The sequence below is a fragment of the Saimiri boliviensis genome, chromosome 2 (genome assembly GCF_048565385.1).
Source record: "Saimiri boliviensis isolate mSaiBol1 chromosome 2, mSaiBol1.pri, whole genome shotgun sequence".
Taxonomy (NCBI): domain Eukaryota; kingdom Metazoa; phylum Chordata; class Mammalia; order Primates; family Cebidae; genus Saimiri; species Saimiri boliviensis.
The window spans coordinates 143,921,680-143,945,797 of NC_133450.1; the positions used below are offsets into that span (position 1 = coordinate 143,921,680).

The 24,118-nt window shown below is 50.1% G+C and overlaps 1 protein-coding gene across 2 annotated transcripts in view; it reads right to left on the reverse strand.

Moving 5' to 3' along the window:
- Positions 1–1,883: 1,883 nt before the first annotated feature.
- The window catches only part of ABL1 (ABL proto-oncogene 1, non-receptor tyrosine kinase), a 162,038-nt gene continuing 139,803 nt past the window's right edge, over positions 1,884–24,118 (reverse strand). For both annotated transcript variants that reach the window (XM_003920868.4, XM_003920869.3), the window contains exons 5-11: positions 15,890–15,974; positions 15,099–15,276; positions 13,074–13,258; positions 10,445–10,597; positions 9,168–9,257; positions 8,663–8,827; positions 1,884–5,570 (exon numbers count right to left, since the gene is read on the reverse strand). In XM_003920868.4, coding sequence (XP_003920917.1) covers positions 3,856–5,570; positions 8,663–8,827; positions 9,168–9,257; positions 10,445–10,597; positions 13,074–13,258; positions 15,099–15,276; positions 15,890–15,974 — 2,571 coding nt within the window. In that variant the 3' untranslated portion in view covers positions 1,884–3,855. The remainder of the gene's footprint in view (positions 5,571–8,662; positions 8,828–9,167; positions 9,258–10,444; positions 10,598–13,073; positions 13,259–15,098; positions 15,277–15,889; positions 15,975–24,118) is intronic.

Genomic DNA, 24,118 nt, shown 5'->3' on the forward strand with positions numbered 1-24,118 from the left:
TAATCCCAGTACCTTGAGAGGCTGAGGTGGGCAGATCATTTGAGGTCAGGAGTTTGAGACCAGCCTGGCCAACATGGTGAAATCCCGTCTCTATTAAAAATACAAAAATTAACCAGGTGTGGTGGCATGTGCCTATAATCCCAGGTACTCAGGAGGCTGAGGCAGGAGAATCACTTGAACATGGGAGGTGGAGGTTGCAGTGAGCCGAGATCATCCCATTGCATTCCAGCCTGGGGGACAAAAGCGAAACTCGGTCTCAAAAGAAAAAAAAAATTTTTTTTAAAGACAGGATTTCACTCTGTTGTCCCAGCTGGAGTCCAGTGGCACGGTCACTGCAACCTCCACCTCCTGGGCTCAAGCGATCCTCCCACCATACTCGGCTAATTTTTATATTTTTTTTGTAGAGATGGTGTCTCACTATGTTGCCTGGGCTTGTCTTGAACTCACGGGCTCAAGCAATCCGCCCACCTCAGCCTCCCAAAGTGTTGGGATTACAAGCATGAGCCACCTTGCCTGGCCTTTTAAGAAAATGTGATACCTTAGGCTGGTGTTTTGTAAATAACGATATTAACCATAGCTACCAGCGCCTTTGCTGGGCTTGGCCCATGGGTATTCCCTGGTTTAGGACCTCGAAGGCAGAACTGGAAAGACCTGGAAACTGCTAGGTATGCACACGGAGGCGCATTTTTCTGGGGCTGGGATCTACAGTTTTCATTAGGTTCATAAGGTTAAGGAACCACTCTCTTGGGATGGCTAGACCAAGCCAAGTTTTATAAGCTCGAGCGACACCCATGAAAGATCCTCATTCAGGAGATGAGAGGCATCTTCCTCCACACTGGCCCAGTGCGGCTGACCAGCCTCACATGCAGGAGCTGACTCTGGACACAAAGCCTCAGCACTAAGTGCTGGGAGGGCGGGGCGACAGTCCACATCTGACAGGAGGAAGCAGACCCCAGCTGTGGATGTCACCAGAGTTGTCCCATGTCTTCATTCAAATGTGGGAGCAGCCATTCAGAGGACATCCCTGAAAAGCCCCAGACTTGGTAGGTCTGGTGGCCAGCTATGGTTCAACCGGCAAGGAACTCGGGGGCCCCACCCAGCCTGTTATTGTCCCTGTGAAACAAGAGAGGGAGAATCTGGTGCCTGCCACTGCTTGTAGCCACTCGCTCTGAGCACCCCGTGGTGGGTGCCACCAGCCCCAGCTGGCCTGGAGCTCCACCCGCCGCACAGCATGTCTCGCTCCAGGTCTCCTGAGAGGAGCTTCACCGAGCCGTGATCTTCACACGCTCTGCTGAGCAGGATCTGCACCCCTGACAAGCCTGCTGGCCTGATAAGTATCATTATCCGAGAGCCCTGCTCACTTCCCAGCCGCCCCTTTCCAAGCTGTGAGCTTGGTGGGGACTGAACTGGGGAAGGGAGGTGCGGCTCAGTCTGGGATGGCCTTCCCAGGTTCCGCAGGCCAGCACACCGCCACTCCTCCTCGTCCACAAAAAGATCTAAGACACCTGGCATGAGGAACACAGGTGAGTGAGGGGTGCCTGGGGGTACAGGGCAGAAAGGTAGAGAGAGAACAGGCACACATGGGGAGGGATTTGCCCTTGGCCAGGCTTAGTCTGGTGGCACAGCCCACTCCCAGTGATTCGGGTAGGGCTGGGCTGCTGGCAGGTAAGTGCCAACGGTAGGGGAAGGGTCCAAGCATAGCAGGTCAAGTGCCTGAAAAATGGTTGTGGGCTCCTAGGCCGCAGGGGCCGACCTGCCACCATTGCTCTGTGAGACGGCCCCAGCGGCAGTCCCATTGGGACACCGGGACCCACTGCATCCCGGCCCCACACACGCAGGCTCAGAACAGGGCAGGACCACAGGCCGAAGCAATTTGCCAAGGATTCTAAAGTTGTAAACACTGATTTATTTAAAAAATACTACAGAGGAGAGATTTGGATTCAAAAAAAACACAGAGAATCATATACAGAAACAAAATGCACTAGACCCAGAGACGCAGAGGAGCCACCGCAGACGTCCAAGGGAGCAGGGTAGGCGCAGTGCGCGCGCCACTGATAAAAGAGCGTCTATAAAAGATGCATACCGAGAGATATGGGTACAATATAGTGGCACATCACGTTAACAAAAAGAAGGAACCAGTACCTCATGGAAACAGGCGGTCGGGGGACCTGGGTGGGTGCTTTGCTTTGTCTTCAAGGCCGCTGTCGGTGACTAATGCCTCCCTCGGGCTGGGTCACAGCCGTTGGGGGCGAAGAGGTGATGTGCTGTAAGAACCGCATAAAACGATCCAGAGAAAACCATTTCTACCAGAAAAATAAAGTCCCAAGTTTAGGTGATGAGCATAAAGCTAGGGCCCGTGTGAGGCTGATGGCACGAGGCAGCACGGGGCGGGAAGGTGGCTGCTCCTGGCTCTCCCAGCGTGGAGACCGGGGGGCAGCCACCTGCCCACTGCTCTTGGAGTCAGCTGCTCTGTCAAGGTCCAGGAGACCCCAGGTCCCTGCCCAGAGTCACAGCCCCCACACCTGGGCTCCAGCCTGGGGCAACCTCGGGGCGAAGATGCCAAGCGTGCTCTGTGAAACACTGGATGCTTTCAGGGGCTTCATTTGTGGTTTTCCTAATACTTCCTGACGACCCCCACAGAACATGAGGCTATGTCACTCATGGCAATTAAATAAGATATTCAATCAGTTCAAGAGTGCAGCCGGGACTGGTCAGGGCCTTTCCTCCTGCGTGTGTGCAAGTGCCCGGTGGCAGCTCTGTTCTCCCAGAGTGGCTACAGAGAGGCAGGGCTTTGAAATGCTTCAGAACTCAGAAAAGTGAAGACTGTCTTGTTCCAAAGGAACGGGCCTTGTAAGAATCTCCTTTATCTTACAGGAGCAGGGAGGGGATTGGCCCTTTCAGGGCACCCAGATGTGTGAAAGGAAGGCTCATCTGGGCCCCTGCAGACCTGCCTTGGCCCAGCCTGGGGCTATTTGGCACCAGCTGTTCATCCAACTAGCCACTGCCTCCCTTCTGCTGGGGGAGGGACGTCAGCAGTGACAGTGACCTGGACCCTTGAGACTCAAGCTTTCTTGCCAGGATTCACAGTGCACTTCACAAGAGAGCAAGAGCTGGGCTCTGGGGATTGTGGAGAGGACAGCCGAAAAGGACATGGCCCGTGCCTCAATCCCTTTCAGCTCCCACCTGCCCAGGACCCAAAAGGCTGGTTGGCTTTAGCACCCTGTTTTCCACCCAAATCAAGAGTCGTCCTGCACGTGAGGAAGTATTGCTCGCACCCCGCCACGAGCAGCAGCAGAGGGCAGAGTGACCAGCCATGTGCATGGCTGTGCCTGCCCTTCCCGAAATGTGGTTCTTGAAGTGTGTCTTCAGCACAGAAGGGGCGAGGCCAGGGAGTGCAGGCAGAGGGCCTGACGCACAGGCCTCAGTCAGGCTTCCATTCTTGGAGAAGTGGGAGGAAAAGGCCCAGCCAGGGGAAGAGGGGCTCCAGGGAGAAAACGAAAAGGACACTCTCAATCAGCCGCTCCCACCTGGACTGGAGCGCTGTCTGGAGCGCTCAGCGGGAGCGAGGCTGGCGGGCCCCAGCATGCCAACTGCAGTCCACGGAGTGGGAACTCCACAGATAAAACTCGAGGACAGAGACGGAGCAAGGTGCCCGGGCAGGGAGGAGGACGGTGCAGGAGGGCAGGCGGTGCAAACGTAGGTAGTAGAGCTGGACTCCACGGGCCCTCGGCTCTGCCTGGTGCACAGCTCCGGGGCCAAGGTGCCGACTCACTGGTCCCTTGACAGCCACTGTCACAGGTATGGGTGGACCCGCAGGCAGCTCCGGTGGGCCTGACACCAAACACCTGGCTGCTGCTACCTCTGCACTATGTCGCTGATTTCCTTCACCGAACTGAGGAGCTTGCTGAAGTCCTGAGTGGCCGCCGGGCCACTGCCTGCTGTCGCCGGGCAGATCTGAAGCTCCCGGAGATTATTCTCCAGTTTGTTGATGGCCTCTCGGAAGGCAAACTTGTTCCTCATTTGCTGGATGGAATCCACGTAGCTCACGCAGAATGTGTAGAGGTTTTTGCCGGCCTCCAGGACCGCGCTGTGGCTGGCCATCTGCTCGGAGTTCCTAGAGATGGCGAGGCACAGTGCCTCGGTGCTGTCCAGGACCACGCTCTTGGTGATGGCGCCGCTGGCAATCCGCTCTGGAGGCTGGCGGGTTTTCCGAAGAGACACTCGGGTTGATATGAGAGGGATGAAGGCAGTGGAAGACGGCTGGTCCCCAGCCAGGGCCGAGGATGCTGATGGCAATGTGGAGGGAACGGGGGCTGGGCTGACGGGGGTCCCCAATGGCTTGGCAGACTGTGGCTTTGGAGTGGCTGGGAGTACCGGCTTTTTGAAGCCCTCTCCCAGTTGGCTGGGCTTGGCAGCGTCACTGTTCACAGCATCAGCCAGACTCGTGGCTTTTGTCTTTGCTCCCGGGCCTGCCTCCCCGGCCGCCTCCTGGCTCGGGCTCTGCGAGGGCTTTCCTCCAGCCTTCCCTGCAGAGGCTGCTGGTGGGGGCGGTGGGGCAGGTTTGAGCCTGGACAATTTCCCCTTGTCCCTGCCTGGTGACTCAGAGGAGTGCTTGTGCCTCCTCACTCTGGACTCCTCGGTGGGACCCTTGCTGGTGCCTGCTGGTGCACCTGAGCCTGCTTTGCTGGTGGGGGGCACTGGCTCAGCTACAGCAGGGGTCCCTAAGGCACTGCCCTTCCCAGCTTCTTCCTTGTGGGGGAGGCCCGAGGCAGGGGCCGTCATGGCCTGCCGACGGAGGAGCTTTGGAGTCAGGCTGGGTGGGCTGGAGCCCGGGCTGGACTCCATGATGTCTTTGAAGACCTCATCAGCAGCTTCCTCATTCTTTTTCACCAGCCTGGGCGGGGGCGTCACTGTGCCTCGGGTCACCTGGTCAGGCCTGTTCTCCCCTGCCCTCTTCCGAGGCAGAGCTGGCTTCTCACTTTTGTGCCCTCCAAATGTGGATGAGTCAAACTGTCTTCCGGTGGACTGCAAGTCCCGAGGAAGTGTGACTGACCTCCACTCTGTGTCCTTGGCTCCATGGGGCACGCAGGAGGCGGAGCAGGAGCGCAGGAAGCGCTTGCTGGAGCTGCTGCCGCCCTCCTCCTCGCCAGTGGCTAGGCGGCTGCTGGTCAGGGTGCTGGACTTCTTCCACAGGTGGGGAGAGCGGAAGCCTGAGCCCCCGGACTCCCGGAGGGCGCCGTTGGGGACCCCAGCCCCGTTGCTAGGCTTTGGGGACTTGGCTGGGTCAGCTGTGTCCAAGGGGGTGAGAGCCAGCGCTCCGTTGCTGATGTCGCGGCCCTCTTCCTCGCCGGCCCCTCTGCGCTCCGGCTGGCCGTCCATCTCCCGGAAGGAGCTGCTGCGTTTAGGGGGCGTTGGGGCTGTCTTCTTCTTCTTCTTGATCAAGGCGCTGAACAAGTTGGTCTTTTTGTCTTTGGGGAGAAGGCGCTCATCTTCATTCAGGCCGCCCTCTGGGGGACATCGCTCTTTTCGAGGGAGTAGTGGAGACACGGCAAGCTCATGGTCCAGAGGATCTGAAATGCAAGAGGAAGAGCTGAGAACTCCAGACCGAGGCTCCTGTGGCCCAAGCTGGGGCTGCTCCCATCCCATGCTCCCCAGAAGAACACCCGAGTGTCTGGGCTCAGACAGGCCGGGGTGTGATAGCCGGCTCTGATGTCCACAGTCCATGAGGCCAGGCCAGCCCCTTCTCTCCGCCTGTCCCCAGCTTGCTCACTCGTAACCGTGCTACACTGTTGTTGTCAAAATGCAGGTGACATCGCAAAAGTGAAGTTCGTGTCACGCTTCTCTCAATAAAGCCATCACTGCTATTAGGATTGTCACCAGGAAAGCCTTTGGGCAATCCCAGTAGGTATGAGATTGGGAAGCTGAGGTGGGTGGATCACCTGAGGTCAGGAGTTTGTGACCAGCCTGACCAACATGGAGAAACCCTGTCTCTACTAAAAACGCAAAATCAGCCAGGCATGGTAGTGCACGCTTGTAATTCCAGCTACTTGGGAGGCTGAGGCAGGAGAATCGCTTGAACCGGTGAGGCAGAGGCTGCAGTGAGTGGAGATCACACCACTTAACTCCAACTCAAAAAAAAAAAAAAAAAAAAGGTCTCTTTCCCTGAAAATGGGAACAAAAAGCTGGATAGCTGGATGGCCCTGGTCTCTACATCCCTACGCTGGTTTCCTTTAAGGCAGCAGCCCCCACCCACATCACTCTCTGGTGAGTGCAAACGATGACAAGGCCAAGCAAAGGGTCAAAGCCTGTGGCTTTCCTGCCAGCCAGCTAGGTGAGAGGCCACGAGGAGCTCTGGGAATAAGCAGCCTGGTTCCACAGTGCGGAAGGGATAACGGACCATTATGCACAGGAAACAGGAAGGGATGACCTCTGACAATTTTTAAATGGGCACTCTACATACGAATCATAGTTCCTAAGAAATCTTTCTGGTGGGCCGGGCGCGGTGACTCATGCCTACAATCCCAGCACTTTGGGAGGCTGAGGTGGGTGGATCATGAGGTCAAGAGATCAAGACCATCCTGGCCAACATGGTGAAACCTCGTCTCCTCTTTGGTCCTCATTCTAACCTAAACCTTGTACCACCTGAAATTAAACCAACTCGTTTTAAAGAAAAAAAAAATTAGCCGGGAGTGATGGCATGTGCCTCTACTCCCAACTACTCGGAAGGCTGAGGCAAGAGAATCACTTGAACCCGGGAGGCGGAGGTTGCAGTGACCTGAGATCATGCCACTGCACTCCAGCCTGGAGACAGAATCAGACTTCGTCTAAAAAAAAAAAAAAAAAAAATCATTTTGGTGTTGCCAAGCTCTTGCTAGTGAATGACAGAATTCTCCCTTAGAGGTCAGCTGCAAGCAGAGGGTTTCTGTTGGCACTTGTAACTCAGAACAGAGGTAGCAGTACGCATTTATCAGAATGCAAGGCAGCACAGAGGATATCAGGGAATGCCAAGGCCCTCCCAAAACTTTAATCCAGTGGAAAGAGGCCAGGAGAGTGAAACAGCAATGAATTATGCACCGCTCAATTTCAATGCTGAGCAATTAATTGACACACTTGGCTCACCAAGAGATCACTATCAAAATACCCCTCAGATGAAACTGACGGGCCTAAATGATCAGTGGGTTCTTAATAAGCACAGCGTTCCCACAGAGGCCTTTCCTCCCTACTGCTCAGCCACCTGAAATCGGGAAAAAAACAGGAGGAGGAACGGTGGAAGATTCTGGAGAGTCTATATGCCATAACCTCCAAGTGGGTGAGCAAGATGACCCAGCGGGGCAGGAACTATTGTTAATTTGGACTCATTTAGCATGAAAGCCTTTTAAATGTGCATTCTGGTAAGTAGTATACATGCTATACTCCTATGGTGGTGGACATATGTACTTCATATGTCATATATATTATGTGGGCTGCACGTTCAGCTTTTTTTTTTTTTACACTGAGTGCATGATAAAGAAAACTCAGGTCTATAGATTCTACTGTCAGTAAACACCCCACCGTAAATCTCCATAAAGCGGGGCTTTGTCCCATCCCTTCACAGGCATCCAGTCTGCGGTCATTAGAATGGAGTCCACCACAGCCATCCCCAGATGGCTGGCCTAGGCCACCACTCCCAATATGGCTTGGCTGTGTCCCCATCCAAACCTCACCTTGAATTGTAATAATCTCCACGTGTCAAGGGTGGGGGTCAGGTGGAGATAAATGAATCACGGGGGTGGTTTCTCCCACAACGTTCTCGTGGTAGTGAGTAAGTCTCATGAGATCTGATGGTTTTATAAAGGGGAGCTGCCCTGCACACGCTCTCTTGCCTGCTACCAAGTAGGATGTGACTGCTCCTCATTCGCCTTCAGCCATGATTGTGAGGCCTCCCAGCCATGTGGAACTGTGAGTCAACTAAACCTCTTACATTTAGAAATTACCCAGTCTCAGGTATACCTTTATTAGCAGCGTGAAAACAGACTAATACACCTCTCAATGCTTTTGTTCAGCTGGTCTGCAGTAGAACCTGGACCACTGGTTCTGGGGCTCAACACAGAACAGAGCCTGGCCTGTAGACACACTACATGAATGCTGGCAATTATTATTTTTGCTAGTGTCTCGAGACCCCTCCTGAGTTGACTCCCTTGCTTGCCTAGGGAATGGCACCAGAAAAATGCTCTTCCCAGAGACCACCAGGACACCGGCTCTGTCCACGGGTGTGTCCTGGTTCTGCCTGGCTGCAGTGAGCTTGTCACATCAGTGCCTTTGCCGCGAGCTGCTGGTCACGCAGCCTGGTGCTTACTGTTGTTGCATCTGCTCTGAGAGCAACTACAGTTGCCACGGGTAACAGGTGAGACGGGCTAGCTCCCTGGTGGGCTTCAGAAGCACCTCTGTCTACGGGACGGAACCCGCTGCTGGAGCCTATGCTCCTCGGTGACTCCCAGAGGAAGGCGACAGGAGGCAGGTGGGGAGAGAAGAACCTTTCTCCTTCTGAAGTTGAACCATTGACAAAGGCTGTGCCTGCCCTTCTGTGCGGGCTCCATTCACAGGTTCCCATTGGCCTGTGCTGGCCCGAATGTAGCCTCTGGCGGTGCGGGGGGATGAGCAGCAGGGGAGTGGGGGGACATACCGATCTCTCCCTGGCCCTTGGAGTGAGGCACCTCAGGCACGTCGGCGGCGTCTCTGTGCTCCGCAGCTCTCCTGGAGGTCCTCGTCTTGGTGGGCAGCTCTGGGGCCTGCAGCAAGGTGCTCGCGGCCCCACGGACGCCTTGTTTCCCCAGCTCCTTTTCCACTTCTAAGAATCACACAAGCACAGAAACAAAAATCCAGCACCCACCACTACTGGTGTCGGCTTAGTATGGTGGTTCTCTTTCTTTGTAAGATAACAGTGCTCTTCTGCACACAACTAAAGAAAAGGCACCTGGATGCCGGCGAAACAGCCCTTAGCACTTCTCAGAACTGCAGAGCTGCGGTAGACAAGAGAGCAACACTCCACACCTCTGCCCAGCTTTCTGGTCTCAGAGGACAAACTGGTCTGTGAACTTCTACCAGGAAGTGAACTCAGTGACCCAGGCTGTAGTCCCACGCAGCCACCCTTTTAGCCCACTGCAGTGACCCCAGGATGGGTACTTTACCATCAGAGATACTGGATTCCTGGAACATTGTTTCAAAGGCTTGGTGGATTTCAGCAAAGGAGGGCCGGTCAGAGGGATTCCACTGCCAACCTGGACAGATGAAACCCAAGTCAGACCATCCAGGAGGCCTGGCTAGCAATACAGGGCCAGCAGTTCTCAAGGAAAAGTCTAGAATGAAAGCAGCATTCCAATCCTGCTAACCATCTTTTGCTGTAACAAGTTAAAATGACGAATGCCATCATGTCCTATTATAGACATTAAGAATTTGAAAAGACAATAGATGCTGGCAGGATTATGGATTGTAAAACCTCAGAGAGATGGTGACAGCAAGAACTACATTTACAAATATATTTTTCCCAGCCACACTCTAGTAGGTACAGAGAATTACCAAGCCCAACATTCTTTCTTCATGGTTATCAAGGTCTGAAGTAAAGAAATTCTCATGAAAATGAGACTACATGAGGACTAAACAGCCTGACAAAGCCTAGTGCTGGGGACCCCAGACAGCCACTCCCATACGCGTCTGACTGGAGGAGACACTGGTACAACCTTTTTTAACGGTTTGGTAAGATTTATCAAAACTTAAAATCCACACAGTTCTTTGAACCAATGGCTCAACTTTTAGAAATATCAGCCAAAGGCCAGGCGCAGCAGCTCACGCCTGTAATCCCAGCACTTTGGGAGGCAGAGGTGGACAGAACACATGGTCAGAAGTTCAAGACCAGCCTGGCCAACACAATGAAACCCCGTCTCTTCTAAAAATACAAAAAAATTTAGCTGGGCATGGTGTTGTGTGCCTGGTAATCCCAGCTACTTGGAAGGCTGAGGCAGGAGAATCACTTGAACCCGGGAGGTGGAGGTTGCGGTGAGCCGAGCTCGCACCATTGTACTCTGGCCTGGACAACAAGAGCAAAAGTCCATCACACACACACACACACACAAAAATCACCTTGCATGCTTAGCTACTATAGCAGAAGTTCTGAAGGTATGGCCCGGGAATCTGTATTTAGGAATAAACCCAGGTTTGGTATCCATCAACGCCATTTTGCTTTAAAAGACAAGTTACACATACACTATCTATCTATAAATAAAGGTCAATAGAGGCCCTGAAGAAACTCTGAAAAAATACATATCAAATGGCTCTAGCAGCTGCTTCTGAAGAACTGGAATGGAGAGAGCTAACGGAAAGACTTTTAACTTTGTGTGCACGCTCCTGCGTGGCTGGAATTCCTGCGATGCCCACATACACTTGTGCGAATGGGCTGAGGAAAGCTCACATGCTCGCATGAGTTCGTAGACCTTCTCTGGGCAGCCTTCTGGGCGCTCCATGCGGTAATCCTTCTCTAGCAGCTCATACACCTGGGACAGGTCAATTCCTGGGTAAGGGGACATGCCATAGGTAGCAATTTCCCAAAGCAATACGCCAAATGCTGAAAGAAAACCCAAAGAGAAAGGCTGTTCAAGATGTATAGCATTACACTGCATTTAAAATCAGCTACCTCTGCAGCAGACTCAGAAGGGACCGTCCCAGCAGCAACCCAGGCTCTTTAACATCAGAAGACCAGGACAAGGCAGGTGCAGTGGCTCACGCCTGTAATCCTAGCACTTTGGGAGGCCGAGGTGAGTGGATCATTTGAGATCAGGAGTTCAAGACCAGCCTGGCCAACATGACGACACCTCTTCTCTACTAAAAATACAAAAATTAGCCAAGTGCGATGGTGTACCGCCTATGGTCCCAGCTACTTGGGAGACTGAGGCAGGAGAATCCCTTGAACCCAAGAGGCAGAGGTTGCAGTGAGCGAAGATCCCACCACTGCACTCCAGCCTGGGTGACAGAGCGAGACTCTGTCTCAAAAAAAGACGAGGACAGAACAAGACCTTCAGTAAACTCACCCCACAGACAAACACGCTGGAGGAGGGCAGATGATGAGTTATCAGACCCCGTGGGGTCTTTTAGGTAATGTGACCATCTTTCTGGGATATGTGGCAGAAGGAACCTGGTGCTGGAAGTCAGCCGGCCGTGTTAACCCACAGCTCTGTGACCAACCAGCTCTGTGCCTAACTGGCCACCACTATTTCTGGGTGCACAAGACTATCTCCAAAGCCCCTTCTAATTCTAAACATGTCATAAAAATCTTATGAAACCTTTGCGAGTTTTAAAATCCCAGATTATGGCCTGAAATTCTATTTTCCATTAAAGGACAGGATTCCTTGGAGAAATGGGTGATTCAGGCCTGGGGCACAGAATGAACCTGGAATATCTTGTCATTTGAGGGCATAGATGTCATGGAAAACTACAAGGGTAACGTCAAAATGACTAGGAGCTGATGTGAAGTTCCCACTGGCCAAATATGAGACAATCTGAACAACAACAGGGAAAATAACTGCAGTGGATTGAAAAATATCAAATACATATACATTCGAGAGTTCATAGTTAACACCATGAATGACAAATGACAACAAAAACCTATTTGGCCACCACTGAAGGGTATTAAAAAACTAACTTGTGGTGCAGCGTGGTGGCTCATGCCTGTAATCCTAGCACTTTGGGAGGCCAAGGCGGGCAGATTGCCTGAGCTCAGGAGTTACTGGATTCCTGGAACATTGTTTCAAAGGCCTGTGCAACATGGTGAAACCCCATCTCTACAAAAATTAAAAAACAAAACAAAACAAAACAAAAAACCAATAGCCAGGTGTGGTGGCAGGCATCTGTAATCCCAGCTACTTGGGAGACTGAGGCAGAAAAATTGCTTGAACTCGGGAGGTGGAGGTTGTAGTGAGCTGAGATTGCACCACTGTACTCCAGCCTGGGTGACAAAGCAAGACTCTGTCTTCAAAAAAAAAAAAAAAAAAGAAACTAGCTTGTTATTTAAAAAACTGGTAAATAAAAGGAAAGAAGCAAGAATTGATCCTGCTCTTCCTATATGAACTGTACCCCTGAGTAACCAAACAGATGAGGAACTGTTTCTCCTCATACAAATACTCCACTAATAAATGACTGTGAAGACAGAATTAGAGAATTCCCATCTGGTAACCCCTAGTAAACTACTGGATCTAGGCACTGTATATCATTAACTGCTAAAAAATTACCCACCCCCCCCACCACCACAGAAAAATGATAGAAAATCAAGCATTCTCTATCTACGGATGGAAGGGCACACCATTTCCTCAGGTCCACTCTTACTTAAAAAAAAACAAAATGAAAACAGTCAAACCTGAATGTGATGAGGCCATCCAGATCCAACCACCCTGTACTAGGAATACTGAAGCCAGAGGAACATATTAAGTCACATCACAGGTGACAATGAGCAAAACTCAGAACATAAGAAACTCTGAGGAACAAATGACAGTTTCTTCAATAAATAAACAGCAAGGGAAATAAAGACACGAAGAGGGGGCTTATAGAAGAGACTTCACAGACAGATCAGCACATACACTGAGTACCGTATTTGGACCTCAGGCCAAATACACTGTTAGGGAGAAAAAAAAAAAAAAGGGTGACCGGGCACAGTGGCTCACACCTGTAATCCCAACACTTTGGGAGGTCAAGGCAGGTGGATCACCTGAGGTCAGGAGTTCTAGACAAGCCTGGCCAACATGGTAAACACCCATCTCTACTAAAAATACCAAAAATTAGCCAGGCATGGTGGCAAGCGTCTATAATCCCAGTTACTCGAGATGCTGAGGCAAGAGAATCACTTAAACCCAGGAGGCAGAGGTTGCAGTGAGCCGAGACTATACCACTGCACTCCAGCCTGAGCAACAGAGTGTGACTCCATCTCAAAAAAAAAAAAAAGAAAGAAAGAAAGAAAGGGAAGAGGAAGAAATCGGCAGAAAAAGGAAGGGAAAAAAAAAAAAGCCTCCTGTAGCCAGGAAGGACCATTCCAGTGCAGCAGTAGCCCTTACCCCAGACATCAGACTTGATGGAGAACTTGTTGTAGGCCAGGCTCTCAGGTGCAGTCCATTTGATTGGGAATTTGGCTCCGGCATGGGCAGTGTAGGTGTCCCCTGTCATCAACCTGCTCAGGCCAAAATCAGCCACCTTCACCAAGTGGTTCTCCCCTACCAGGCAATTTCGGGCAGCAAGATCTCTGAGAAAGGAAAATGTTGACCCATGAGAGCTCTTGGCCAACTTTCTCACTTCACAAATCCACCACTGCTGAGCAAAGGTGCAATGCTGACAATGGGAAGATTGAGTCCCGTGCCCTGGAAGTTAATGCCCACTGCAATTAGCACAGAGCCAGCCTCTCGGCAAACACACCCTGAGATCCCAACATGGGGAGAGGCTGGCACTGGGAGTGGACTCCCTGGCCCCGTGACCTGGAGTCACTTAATTACCTTGGGACTCAGTTACCTCATCCGTAAAATGAAGACGATAATGATGGCACCCACCTCTTAGGGTTGCTGTGAGTGTAATTAATTAATATGCTAAGTGCTGTGACTGATGTGCTGGGAATAGTAAGTGTGTAATGCTACTCTATGCCAGGCACAGAGACAAACAGCCCTTGACTGCCAGAAACTTCTATCAGAGTGCATCTCCACTTGTCCTATCCAGACTTGATGGGACAAAATAAAATGAAGCCCGTGGCATTCTTTACCCAGACTGTGCTTCCTACTTCCTCTTTTCTTTCTAACGCTTACCCTAAAAACTCTCTCCTGCATAATCTGCTTCCTCTCGCTTCCTGGTTCTGCCAGGGAGGTAGGAGTCTAATCTTTGGTTCATGAACGTTAACCATGAAATCATGAGGCAAATGGGAAGAGGGGAATGAGAGGAGGCAGCAGCTTGAGGTGATGCCCGCATGAGATAGCCTGATCATCAGCAACGAGACTGAAATCAAATACAGAAGAGTTGTGCCTAAGAGGATTTTGGTAAAGCATTTTAAGTTCGCTTGAATGAAGAAGGAACAGACCCAGCCGTGCAAGGCAAACCAGAAGTCAAGCAATCTCAATTTGCAGCATCAGAGGGTTCACTTTTCCTGAAAGCCAGGAGTATGGCTCAGGCTCCTGTGGAGCATAGAAAATCTGTCTTACAAGGAGCCGCCAGCATTTCACACATGCTACCCTTATTCCTTGCTATGAAGTCTCATGTAGAGGTTTCATACTTGAGCTAATTGGATAGGAAAGGTCACAGTGGTGGCGTGGAGAACATCTCGTATAAAAGATGCCAGCAAAGCCCATCAGGCTCTGTCCTGCACAGCCGTTGCTTTGCTAGGAAGCCATTTCCACCAGCAAAGAATCTGAAGACCAAGATAATTGTGGCACATCTGAAGGTCAAAACACTTGAGGGTTTAAAACAGCAAAGACGCTTAATTCAGACCTCCATATACACAATTCTGACAATTGTGGAAACATCCCTGAACCAGTGGACAGCAAGTTAAGTGGAGAATAAAAAGATAATAAAGAGAAAGCAGGGAAAAAAAAAAAAAAACAACACCACACTAAAAAAAACCATGCACTGGCTGTTACCATGAGTTTGTGTAAAAGCAATGCCAGTGGCTCCCAGGGAGAGCCCATTACTGATGGATGCTGGCCCCGGAGGAACAATGAGCACTCTATTTCAGAGGGAGCTGTGATGATTAGGAAGGATGCCTTTTATGAACTTCATTTAATATTCCACTTAGCCCAAAATGGTTCAAAAATGGAACATTTCTTACACCAGGGATTAACTGCTCCACCAGTCCAGAGTCTAGGCCTGGCTGAATTCAGCCCTGGACGCACGCCCGAAGCCGGCTTTGCCAGGGGCCTAGTGTTTGCCTTTGTTCCAAAGTCCAATGTGTTGCGAGCACTGAGGTTAGAAGCTGTGCCCTGAGACCTCCTAGGCTGGGGCTTTTTGTAAAGGCTGCCTGGCTCTCGGCTCCCAGCTCCCGGCTCCCGGCTCCTGGCTCCAGGCCCCACGGCTCCGAGGCGCAGGCTGCCTGGCCAGGCCCCTACCTGTGGATGAAGTTCTTCTTTTCCAGGTACTCCATGGCTGATGAGATCTGAGTGGCCATGTACAGCAGCACCACGGCGTTCACCTCCTGCCGGTTGCACTCCCTCAGGTAGTCCAGCAGGTTCCCGTAGGTCATAAACTCGGTGATGATATAGAACGGGGGCTCCCGAGTGCAGACCCCTGCCAACAAGACACTGAGGACTTCAGCACGTGGCTCCCCTCCCACTGAACAAACAACTGTCTAAAGAGAAAGCCTTCTGAAGGATTCTGACTCTGCTCCTGAGACCTGGGCCCAGCTTCTAACATGGTCCCAAGCACCCGTGTTCCGGGACTGTGCTCACATGGGAGGGACATGGCCAGGCTCCTTTCTTCTTCTCAAGGCAATGAACTTGAATTCACACAGGGAGAGGCTGCCACAGAGTTCAGAAGCAGACCTGGCCCCACCCCAAACGACCTTCACTGCCGTCAGTTTACCTCCAAATGGTTACGTCTCCTTACAGAATCACTTTAGGAGAAAACTCTTGAAAATTCTCAAGCTTCAGAAACTAACTACAGATTTGCATTTGACTGCTCTTACGTACCCACTTAAAAGAATTACATTCTCTCTCTCATACTTACATTTGCATATGTGCCCATCCCACACAGGCCTCATCTGACCAACGGCTGAGCACTGGCAGAGCACAAATGTTCCAATTAGGCTTCATGCAGTGAGCCGCCGTGTGTCCTCCCAGCGTCTGTGTCACCCTGCGGGTGTGGTGCGACACCCTCTCTACAGAGCCCCAGGCCTACTCACCAAGGAGCTGGACCAGGTTAGGGTGTTTGATCTCTTTCATGACTGCAGCTTCTTTCAAGAACTCTTCCACCTCCATGGTGTCCTCCTGCAGAAGGAAAAAATGATGGTGAAATTATTTCAGCAAGTGCTTTTAAGTGGGTAAATACGACTTGAATGGTTAATACAAAATGGAGCTTCAACGCACGCTCCTCCTGGGCTGCCTTTTTCGATGGGCACATTGTTACAGACGGGTTCCGTAACAGCTGACCAGCAGCCTGATGACACAAAGAACTTTCCCCTTTGGGAGCAAACTTTTGAATTCTCCCCCAGAGCAGCAGGGCAAAGCAGACAACCTGCTTCTGGTGCCTGCTAGGCAGGCCACACGCGTTTCCCCACCTCTTGGAGTCCGTGGTGGTGCAGGAGAGCTACACGGGCAAACACCGCACACGTAGCACTCTTTCCCCAGGGAACCTGGTTTCCAAGGGGTGCTAACACACTCAGCATAAAAACATCACCTGAAGAGACGGAAATGCACCTCATGTAAGGGAAGAAACCCTGGTGACAACAAAGAGATACGGTATCACAAAGAAGAGCGATACCTCAAAGTATGGTAGCAAAGAGGATGCTGAACTGCTCTGGCACGTGGTCATGGGCTCTTAATGAAGCAGTCATCACTGTCTGTCAGGTCAATTACTCAGAGTCTAAAATAATCCTCACCAGCAGCTCCTCTAACAACGAATTCACAAGGATCATCAGTACATGTCACATTTTAACAAGTCCACAGCATCTAAATGCCAAGGGGGAGAAAAAGATAGAGCTCGGGCCCAGCACAGACAGGCCGTGACTTCTACAGGTCCTCCCATCTTTTCAGTCTGGGCTCAAGTCTGAAGTGCCGTGGCACTGAGCCCTGGGGACAGCCCCATCACACAGAGCCTTGACCTTGGCCTACTTAGCCTCTTTTTGACCAAAAAAAGCTACTGTCTACTGAACCAGCCATCAAAAAAGCAGCAGGTGGGTATTAAATGATATGGTGTGTTTGCTGCCAGCCAGAACCTGGCTACAAAGGCCAAAGAAGGAAGTGAGATGCCTCCAAGCTTATGGAGTTTGGAGAGAAAGACTGTACAGGGTACAGGGAGTGAACGTCTTAAAAACAAGGCTCCCCAAAGAGAAAGGCTTCATCGACTTTCTGTGAAATGTGGAACCTTATATGTTCCGGCCCCTTTGGGAGACAGCGTCCTGACAGTCCTGCTTGCTGTGGCTGCCCCGGTTCCCCCCACTGCTGTGGGGGAGGCTTCCAGAGGACGGGCCAACCTTTACTTACAGCATTCTTGCTGTGGCCCATCATGTTTACAAGTGAAGCATAACCAATGAGGCTATGTGTCAGCCCATTATCTCTCAGCTCAGGGCTCCGTGAGACTGAAACTTGGAAACAATTTATTGCTCTTTAAAAATGGTGAGCTGCTCTTAATGTCAATTAAACCTCGTTGGTAGTCACCGTGCCAAGCTGTCCGAGGGGGAAAGAGCTCACCCCTGCAGCCACCCCATTGGCCGTTGAATTCTTCTGAGTCCTCTCTGCTCCTTAACGTGCTCAGCAGACCATGCTGTTTTTGGCATGGAGTGCTCTGATTTACCAGGGTGACACGCTAATGTCAAAGGCTGGACAGTGAATGCCTGCCAGCATCCAGGGATTCAATGCTGCTCACGTACAGGACTGAGGCTTCAAGAATCTTGCCTGATCAACAGTATGGTTAAAAAGCAGCTCTCAAAGGAAGCTTTCTAAACAAGTGGTTTTTCTTTTTTGAAGACCACGTAATAAACCACATACAATGAAACCATTTCATATATGTCATCTGCTTTTATAGCTACTGACCCTCTTCTAAGAGACCCATGTTATAATCTTGAGAGGCATGTACATGCAAAAGGATCATGGCTTTCAAAGGCAGCGCTCTGCTCATCTGTCTCTCTTTTCTCTCTTACATACACACAACACACCGGAGGAAAGTATAAATAATTCCTTCTTTTTCTTACAGAAAAATCAGTGTGAATTTGTCTCCCCCTGCTGGAATCAGACCTAGCTCAATTTTGTTTTTTTGTTTTTTTGTTTTTTTTTTTAAATTTTTTCCGAGACAGAGTTTTGCTCGTTGCCCAGGCTGGAGTGCAGTGGTGTGATCTCAGGGCACCGCAACCTCCACCTTCTGGGCTCAAGTGATTCTTCTGCCTCAGCCTCCTGAGTAGCTGGGACTACAGGCATGCACCATCACGCCTGGCTAATTTTGTATTTTTAGTAGATACAAGGTTTCTCCATGTTGGTCAGGCTAGTCTCAAACTCCCGACCTCGGGTGATCTGCCTGCCTCAGCCTCCTAAAGTGGTAGGATTACAGTCGTGAGCCACTACACCCAGTAGTTCAATTTATTATTTTAACTATTAACAATAGCCAGCTGAGTGTGGTGGCTCATGCCTGTAATCCCAGCACTTTGGGAAGCCCAGAGGGATCGCCTGCCTATCCTGCAGGAGCAAGTACAGCCTGGCAACAGCAGGCTCTGAGCTGCACGGCCTCTCTCCCTATGTGTGGCCCACCCTGTGCAGCCAGAGAGCCACTGCGTACGCCTGCCAAGTATACAACTGCCCTTCCTTCTAGGCCTCTTTCTGAAGCTCCCCAAATAACAACCATTTCCTGGGAGAAAGAAAATAAAACTGAAACACACTGTGCTAGGTGGAGTCAACAGGTACTCTCTCAACACCACAGGGGAGTGCAAACTGATGACACAGACTCCTTGGAAGGCACTTTGGCAGTATGGTCAAAGGCATAAATGCTCGTGGTCCCTGATCCAGAAGTTCTGAGAAGCTGACCCACCACGAGACTTTCACATAATATGCAAATGAGGATAATCCCTGTGCTGATGTTTGTAACAGCAAAATACTGGCAATAAGACAAGGCCCACTGAAAGTTGGTACATGTTAAAACTATATCCACACAAAACCAAGACAACCTTATGTATATTGATGAGGACACATTATGTGGACAACAGAAGGCAGAGAGCAGCATCCGTAGGATGCTGTCCCATGCTTAAGAAAAGGTCCACATATGTGGACTCAGGACAGACACAGAACTGGAGGGTGGGAGGGCACTGTGTGCATATAGTACCTATTGGAAAAAATATGTCCTGTACATTATTTTCCACTGTTTAAGTAGTAAATCTGTCAGTTAGCTCGCGAGTCAATCTAAATGCCACAGCCAGATCAATAGCAGTCTTTTCCAAAGTCTATCACTTAGAGGACTGATTCTTAGAAAAACAAAAACCAAAAACACCGCTGTCCAAACTTTGAATACAGCTCATTTAAAAACTGCAGCCTCGGGCCAGGCGCGGTGGCTCAAGCCTGTAATCCCAGCACTTTGGGAGGCCAAGGCGAGTGGATCATGAGGTCAACAGATCGAGACCATCCTGGTCAACATGGTGAAACCGTGCCTCTACTAAAAATACAAAAAATTAGCTGGGCATGGTGGCACGTGCCTGTAATCCCAGCTACTCAGGAGGCTGAGGCAGGAGAATTGCCTGAACCCAGGAGGCGGAGGTTGCGGTGAGCCGAGATTGCGCCATTGCACTCCAGCCTGCGTAACAAGAATGAAACTCTGTTTCAAAACAAAAACAGAAACAAAAAAATTGCAGCCTCTTAGCTGGGCACAGTGGCACAAGCCTGTGATCCCTGCTACTCAGGAGGCTGAGGTGGGAGGACTGCTTAAGCCAGGAGTTTGAGGCCAGCTGGGCAACACAGTGAGACCCCGTTCCCACACCTCCAAAACATTAGAGCTTCTTGTACTTGACTGTTGGTTTTCTTAAGTACGCCCTCCCTAAAACACAGATAGTAAGACTATGTCCTGCCCGAGACGGTCAAAATTCAAGGGTGCAGTTTCCAATCAATGGGCCTTTGCTGTAATTCCAGTTTCCCATATGCCAGGGTCAGCCTAGTGCCCTTCTTTTTTCCTGTTCTCTTCCCTCTTCCTTCTGCCCGGAAGGTACATGAACCAGGGCTGCTTAACTTGTTAACTGAAGAGTCATGGTTAAAAGTAGGCCCTTGCTCCCCCTGCTGGCAACAGAGGACTCGGGCTCTGCCCTTTGAGAAATAAGGATCTGGTTTCAATTTAAAAAAGAAGAGCTGAACTGTGGAGCTGAGTGCTCAGGCCCAAATCCTGATGCTGCCACTCCTGGCTGTGTGAGACCAGGCTGGTCACTTAACCTATCTCTGCTTCCATTTTCTCAGCATTAAAATGCTGATACAGGGTGAATGTCCCTTAACTGAAATGCTTGGGACTAGAAGTACTTCAGAGCTCAGATATTCTCAGATTTTGGAGAATCTACAATATGTAGTACCAGATGTGCACCCCAAATTTGAAAATCCAAAATCTGAAACATTCCAATATGCATTTCCTCTGAACTGCATATTGGTGCTCAAAAAGCTTCGGATTTAGGAGCAGGTGGATTTGGGAATTTTAGGGCTTGGGATGCTCAGCCTGGAAGGATCGTAAGGTCGTGAAGAATCAATGAGATGTGGCATGTAACAAGCACAGAGACCTCTGCCAGCCACACAGCAAGGGCAAGGTGAAAGCCAAATGTTAGCCACTGCCATGATTTAGAATCCACTCAAGAATTTCAGCTGTTTGTGTGTTTGTTTTTTGGGAGACAGGGTCTCACTCCGTTCCGCAGGCAGGAGTGCAGTGGCGTGATTACGGCTCACTACAGCCTCAACCTCCTGGGCTCAGGTAATCCTCCCATGTCAGCCTCCTAAGTAGCTAGGACTACAGATGCACCACCACATTTGACTAATTTTTTGGTATTTTTTGTAGAGGCAAAGTTTCACTATGTTACCCAGGCTGGTCTTGAACTCCTGGACTCAAGCAATCCACTGGCCTTGGCCTACCAAAGTGCTGGGATTACAGGTGTAAGCCACCATGCCTGGCAATTTCAGCTTCTATAGCAAGGGTAAATGCCCAGTATTGGCACTAATTTTATTTGGCAAAAAGGCAACATACTGCAGGGCTGTTGTTGCACACTGCCAGGAGAAAGGAGGGCTAATTTATTTAGCAGCTGCTTAGTACCATATTTTCAGTTAACACACCTCTAGAAAGGGACATACTGCCTTTTCCCTAATTACATACTGGGTGACTGCCCACAGAAATCCATGCAATGATATCCTGTAATTCTTTACCAACTGTGAGATTATAAGTGAATTAGGCTCTTGGGAAAAGTTATTAAAGTATAACTAACAGCTGAGTAACACAGTGTTAGTAAAGCACACTCTGAAAGGCACCCATTTTAGATTCACTGATGCAAGAAACCCACCCCCCAAACCACACTGGTCTCCAGTAGGTTCTCTCCTCCAGAATCTCCTCCTTCAGCTGTTCAGAAAATAATGCCACAGCATCATCTACTGAAGCAGGGTTTCCTCGAATGGCGAGTTGCGCAACTTGATCTCTGAAGTTTTCAGACAAGTCTTTACTGGTTGAAATCTAGTGTATTTTGTGCTTTTGATCCTCATTTTACAAATCCTAGTGGAAGTGTGGTGAAGTCTAGGCCTCCCCCAGTTTGCTGGGCTGGTCAAGGCCCCATTTCTTGGGTCTGGTCTTCAACCCTGTGCAACCCAAGGAGCTGGGGCCCCTGCACAGCCCTGGCCCTACACTCACAGTCTGTGGTACGCTGGGCAATGGCTGCTTTGTTCTTTCAGTTCTTTCATTTGAGGATAGTGAACTAAACTGCAATGCATAAAAGTGTGGCCAGAGGTATAAAAATCTGGTATCTCCAAGCCATAGGCGACCCACATTTGTAGGAGACTGCTGTATTTACAAGACACCTGCGCTGAGTCCTGGTGCTCTCTAAGGTAACAATCTCTGAGAAGCTGAAATCAGATCGTGTTATTCCTGTGCATCAAATCTCTAAATGGCTGGCTCCCCACTGCCTCCACAAAATCCTAGCTCCGTAGCCAGGCCTCAAGGCCACCGTGACTCACCACTGTGCCTCTCATTACCTCCCAGCTCCTGTCCCTTGGCCAAGCCATGCTTATCCACTGCAGCCCATCACACACAGCTCCCCAGTCCCTCCTTCGTTCACTCCCTGGTAGTGTCCTGAGGATTGCTGTGCTGCAATCCTTCTTGCTCCTACAACCTGGACCACCCCATGCCTCAGGTGAAGAACTCTGTCCCATTCATTTTCTAATCCCAGTGGTGAGCCCAGGAACTGTCAAATGGAAGTGAGGAATCTGATATTTATTCAATTAAGAAAACATCTGCTGGGTTCGGTGGCTCACACTTGTAATCCCAGAACTTTGGGAGGCTGAGGCAGGTGGATTATGAGGTCAGGAGTTCGAGACCAGCCAGGCCAACATAGTAAAAATACAAAAATTAGCCAAGCATGATGGTATGCGCCTGTAGTCCCAGATGCTCGGGAGGCTGAGGCAGGAGAATCACTTGAACCTGGGAGGCAGAGGTTGTGGTGAGCCAAGATCACGCCCCTGCACTCTAGCCTGGGTAACAGTGCCAGACTCAGTCTCCATAAAAAAAGAAAAAAAGAAGAGAAAAGAAAAAAGTCCAGGGGCCGGGCGCGGTGGCTCAAGCCTGTAATCCCAGCACTTTGGGAGGCCGAGGCGGGTGGATCACAAGCTCAAGAGATCGAGACCATCGTGGTCAACATGGTGAAACCCCTTCTCTACTAAAAATACAAAAAATTAGCTGGGCATGGTGGCACGTGCCTATAATCCCAGCTACTCAGGAGGCTGAGGCAGAATTGCCTGAACCCAGGAGGCGGAGGTTGCGGTAAGCCGAGATCGTGCCATTGCACTCCAGCCTGGGTAACAAGAGTGAAACTCTGTCTCAAAAAAAAAAAAAAAAAAAAAAAGTCCAGGGCCAGGTGTGGTAGCTCAGACCTATAATCCTAGCACTCTGGGAGGCCGAGGTATGTAGATCACTTAAGGTCAGGAGTTTAAGACCTGCCTGGCCAACATAGTGAAACCCCATCTCTACTAAAAATACAAAAATTAGCTGGGTTCGATGGCAGGTGCCTGTAATCTCAGCTACTTGTGAGGCTGAGGCAGGAGAAGCACTTAAACCTGGGAGGTGGAGGTTGCATTGAGCTGAGTTCATGCCACTGCACCCCAGCCAGGGCAAGAGTAAGACTGTTATCTCAAAAAAAAAAAAAAAAAAAAAAAAAAGGGAAAAAAGAAAAGAAAAAGTCCTATCTGAGAAATATCCAGGGTCCTTAAGGTGACCCAAAAACACGTCCCCACCCCAGTGCCAGTCCTGCCCCAAAGACAGGTGTGTCGAATAACAGCATCAGGAAACCACCTTTGGTTTCTAGGACTAAATGTGATCTTTTCTCTAAAGCAGCTGCTTTATACCAGCCAGAGATCATACTTCCCATTTCACCATGCCTTTGAGTGAAGGTATCAGGTAGGTCACAGAGTCCCTAAAAGGTAGGCATGTAGCCACACCAGTCTCAATGTGTGCACCTGACTTCTGAGACACATGCACAAACTAAGCTCTATTTTTCCCAGAGGTGGATGTTTCAGTTTTTTTCTAATAGCTACAAAAAGGGGCTCCCTCTCTTGATTTCTGTGCAAAAGGTCAATGTAATCAAAGTTCATTTAAAACAAATGGAGATACGTAAGTCAACACTAGGGGACACCCTCACCACAGGGAAAAGCCTAGATCACATTTTGAAGAACACGGAGGGCTGAAGATGAAAATTTCCTTCTCTTGGCATCCTAAGGATTTCAAAGAACTTCAAAAGAAGAAAAAACCTGTCTGGAAACTACAAACACTATTCATTAGTGGAGACGGTGAAAGTTGTAGTTAACAAGAAAGGACTGTATCTGAGTTGGTAAAAAGTGAGTTTCCCTGACGCCTCTCTAGCGGGGGCACTTCCATCTCTGCCTGCAGGAGTCTGGGCAGCTGCAGAACAGGAACCCACTGGTGATGCCTTCCAAATCAGCCAACAAAAATTCACACAAGAGTCAAACGCATTTTGGTTACATCTTCTTTCAAAACTCAGAGATCCTTTCTTCCTCCTTAACTCTCTGTAGCAAGTGATCTCCATGCTGCACGAACAGAATGGAAATCCACGGCTTTAAGAGAATCTTGCCATAGAATGAGAAGACTTCTCCAAATGAGTCATCTTTTACACCGAAACCCCTCCAAGCTTGTCAGCTCTCACCACGTGTGGAAACACACTGGGACTATGAGAATGATTCCACTCCTACGA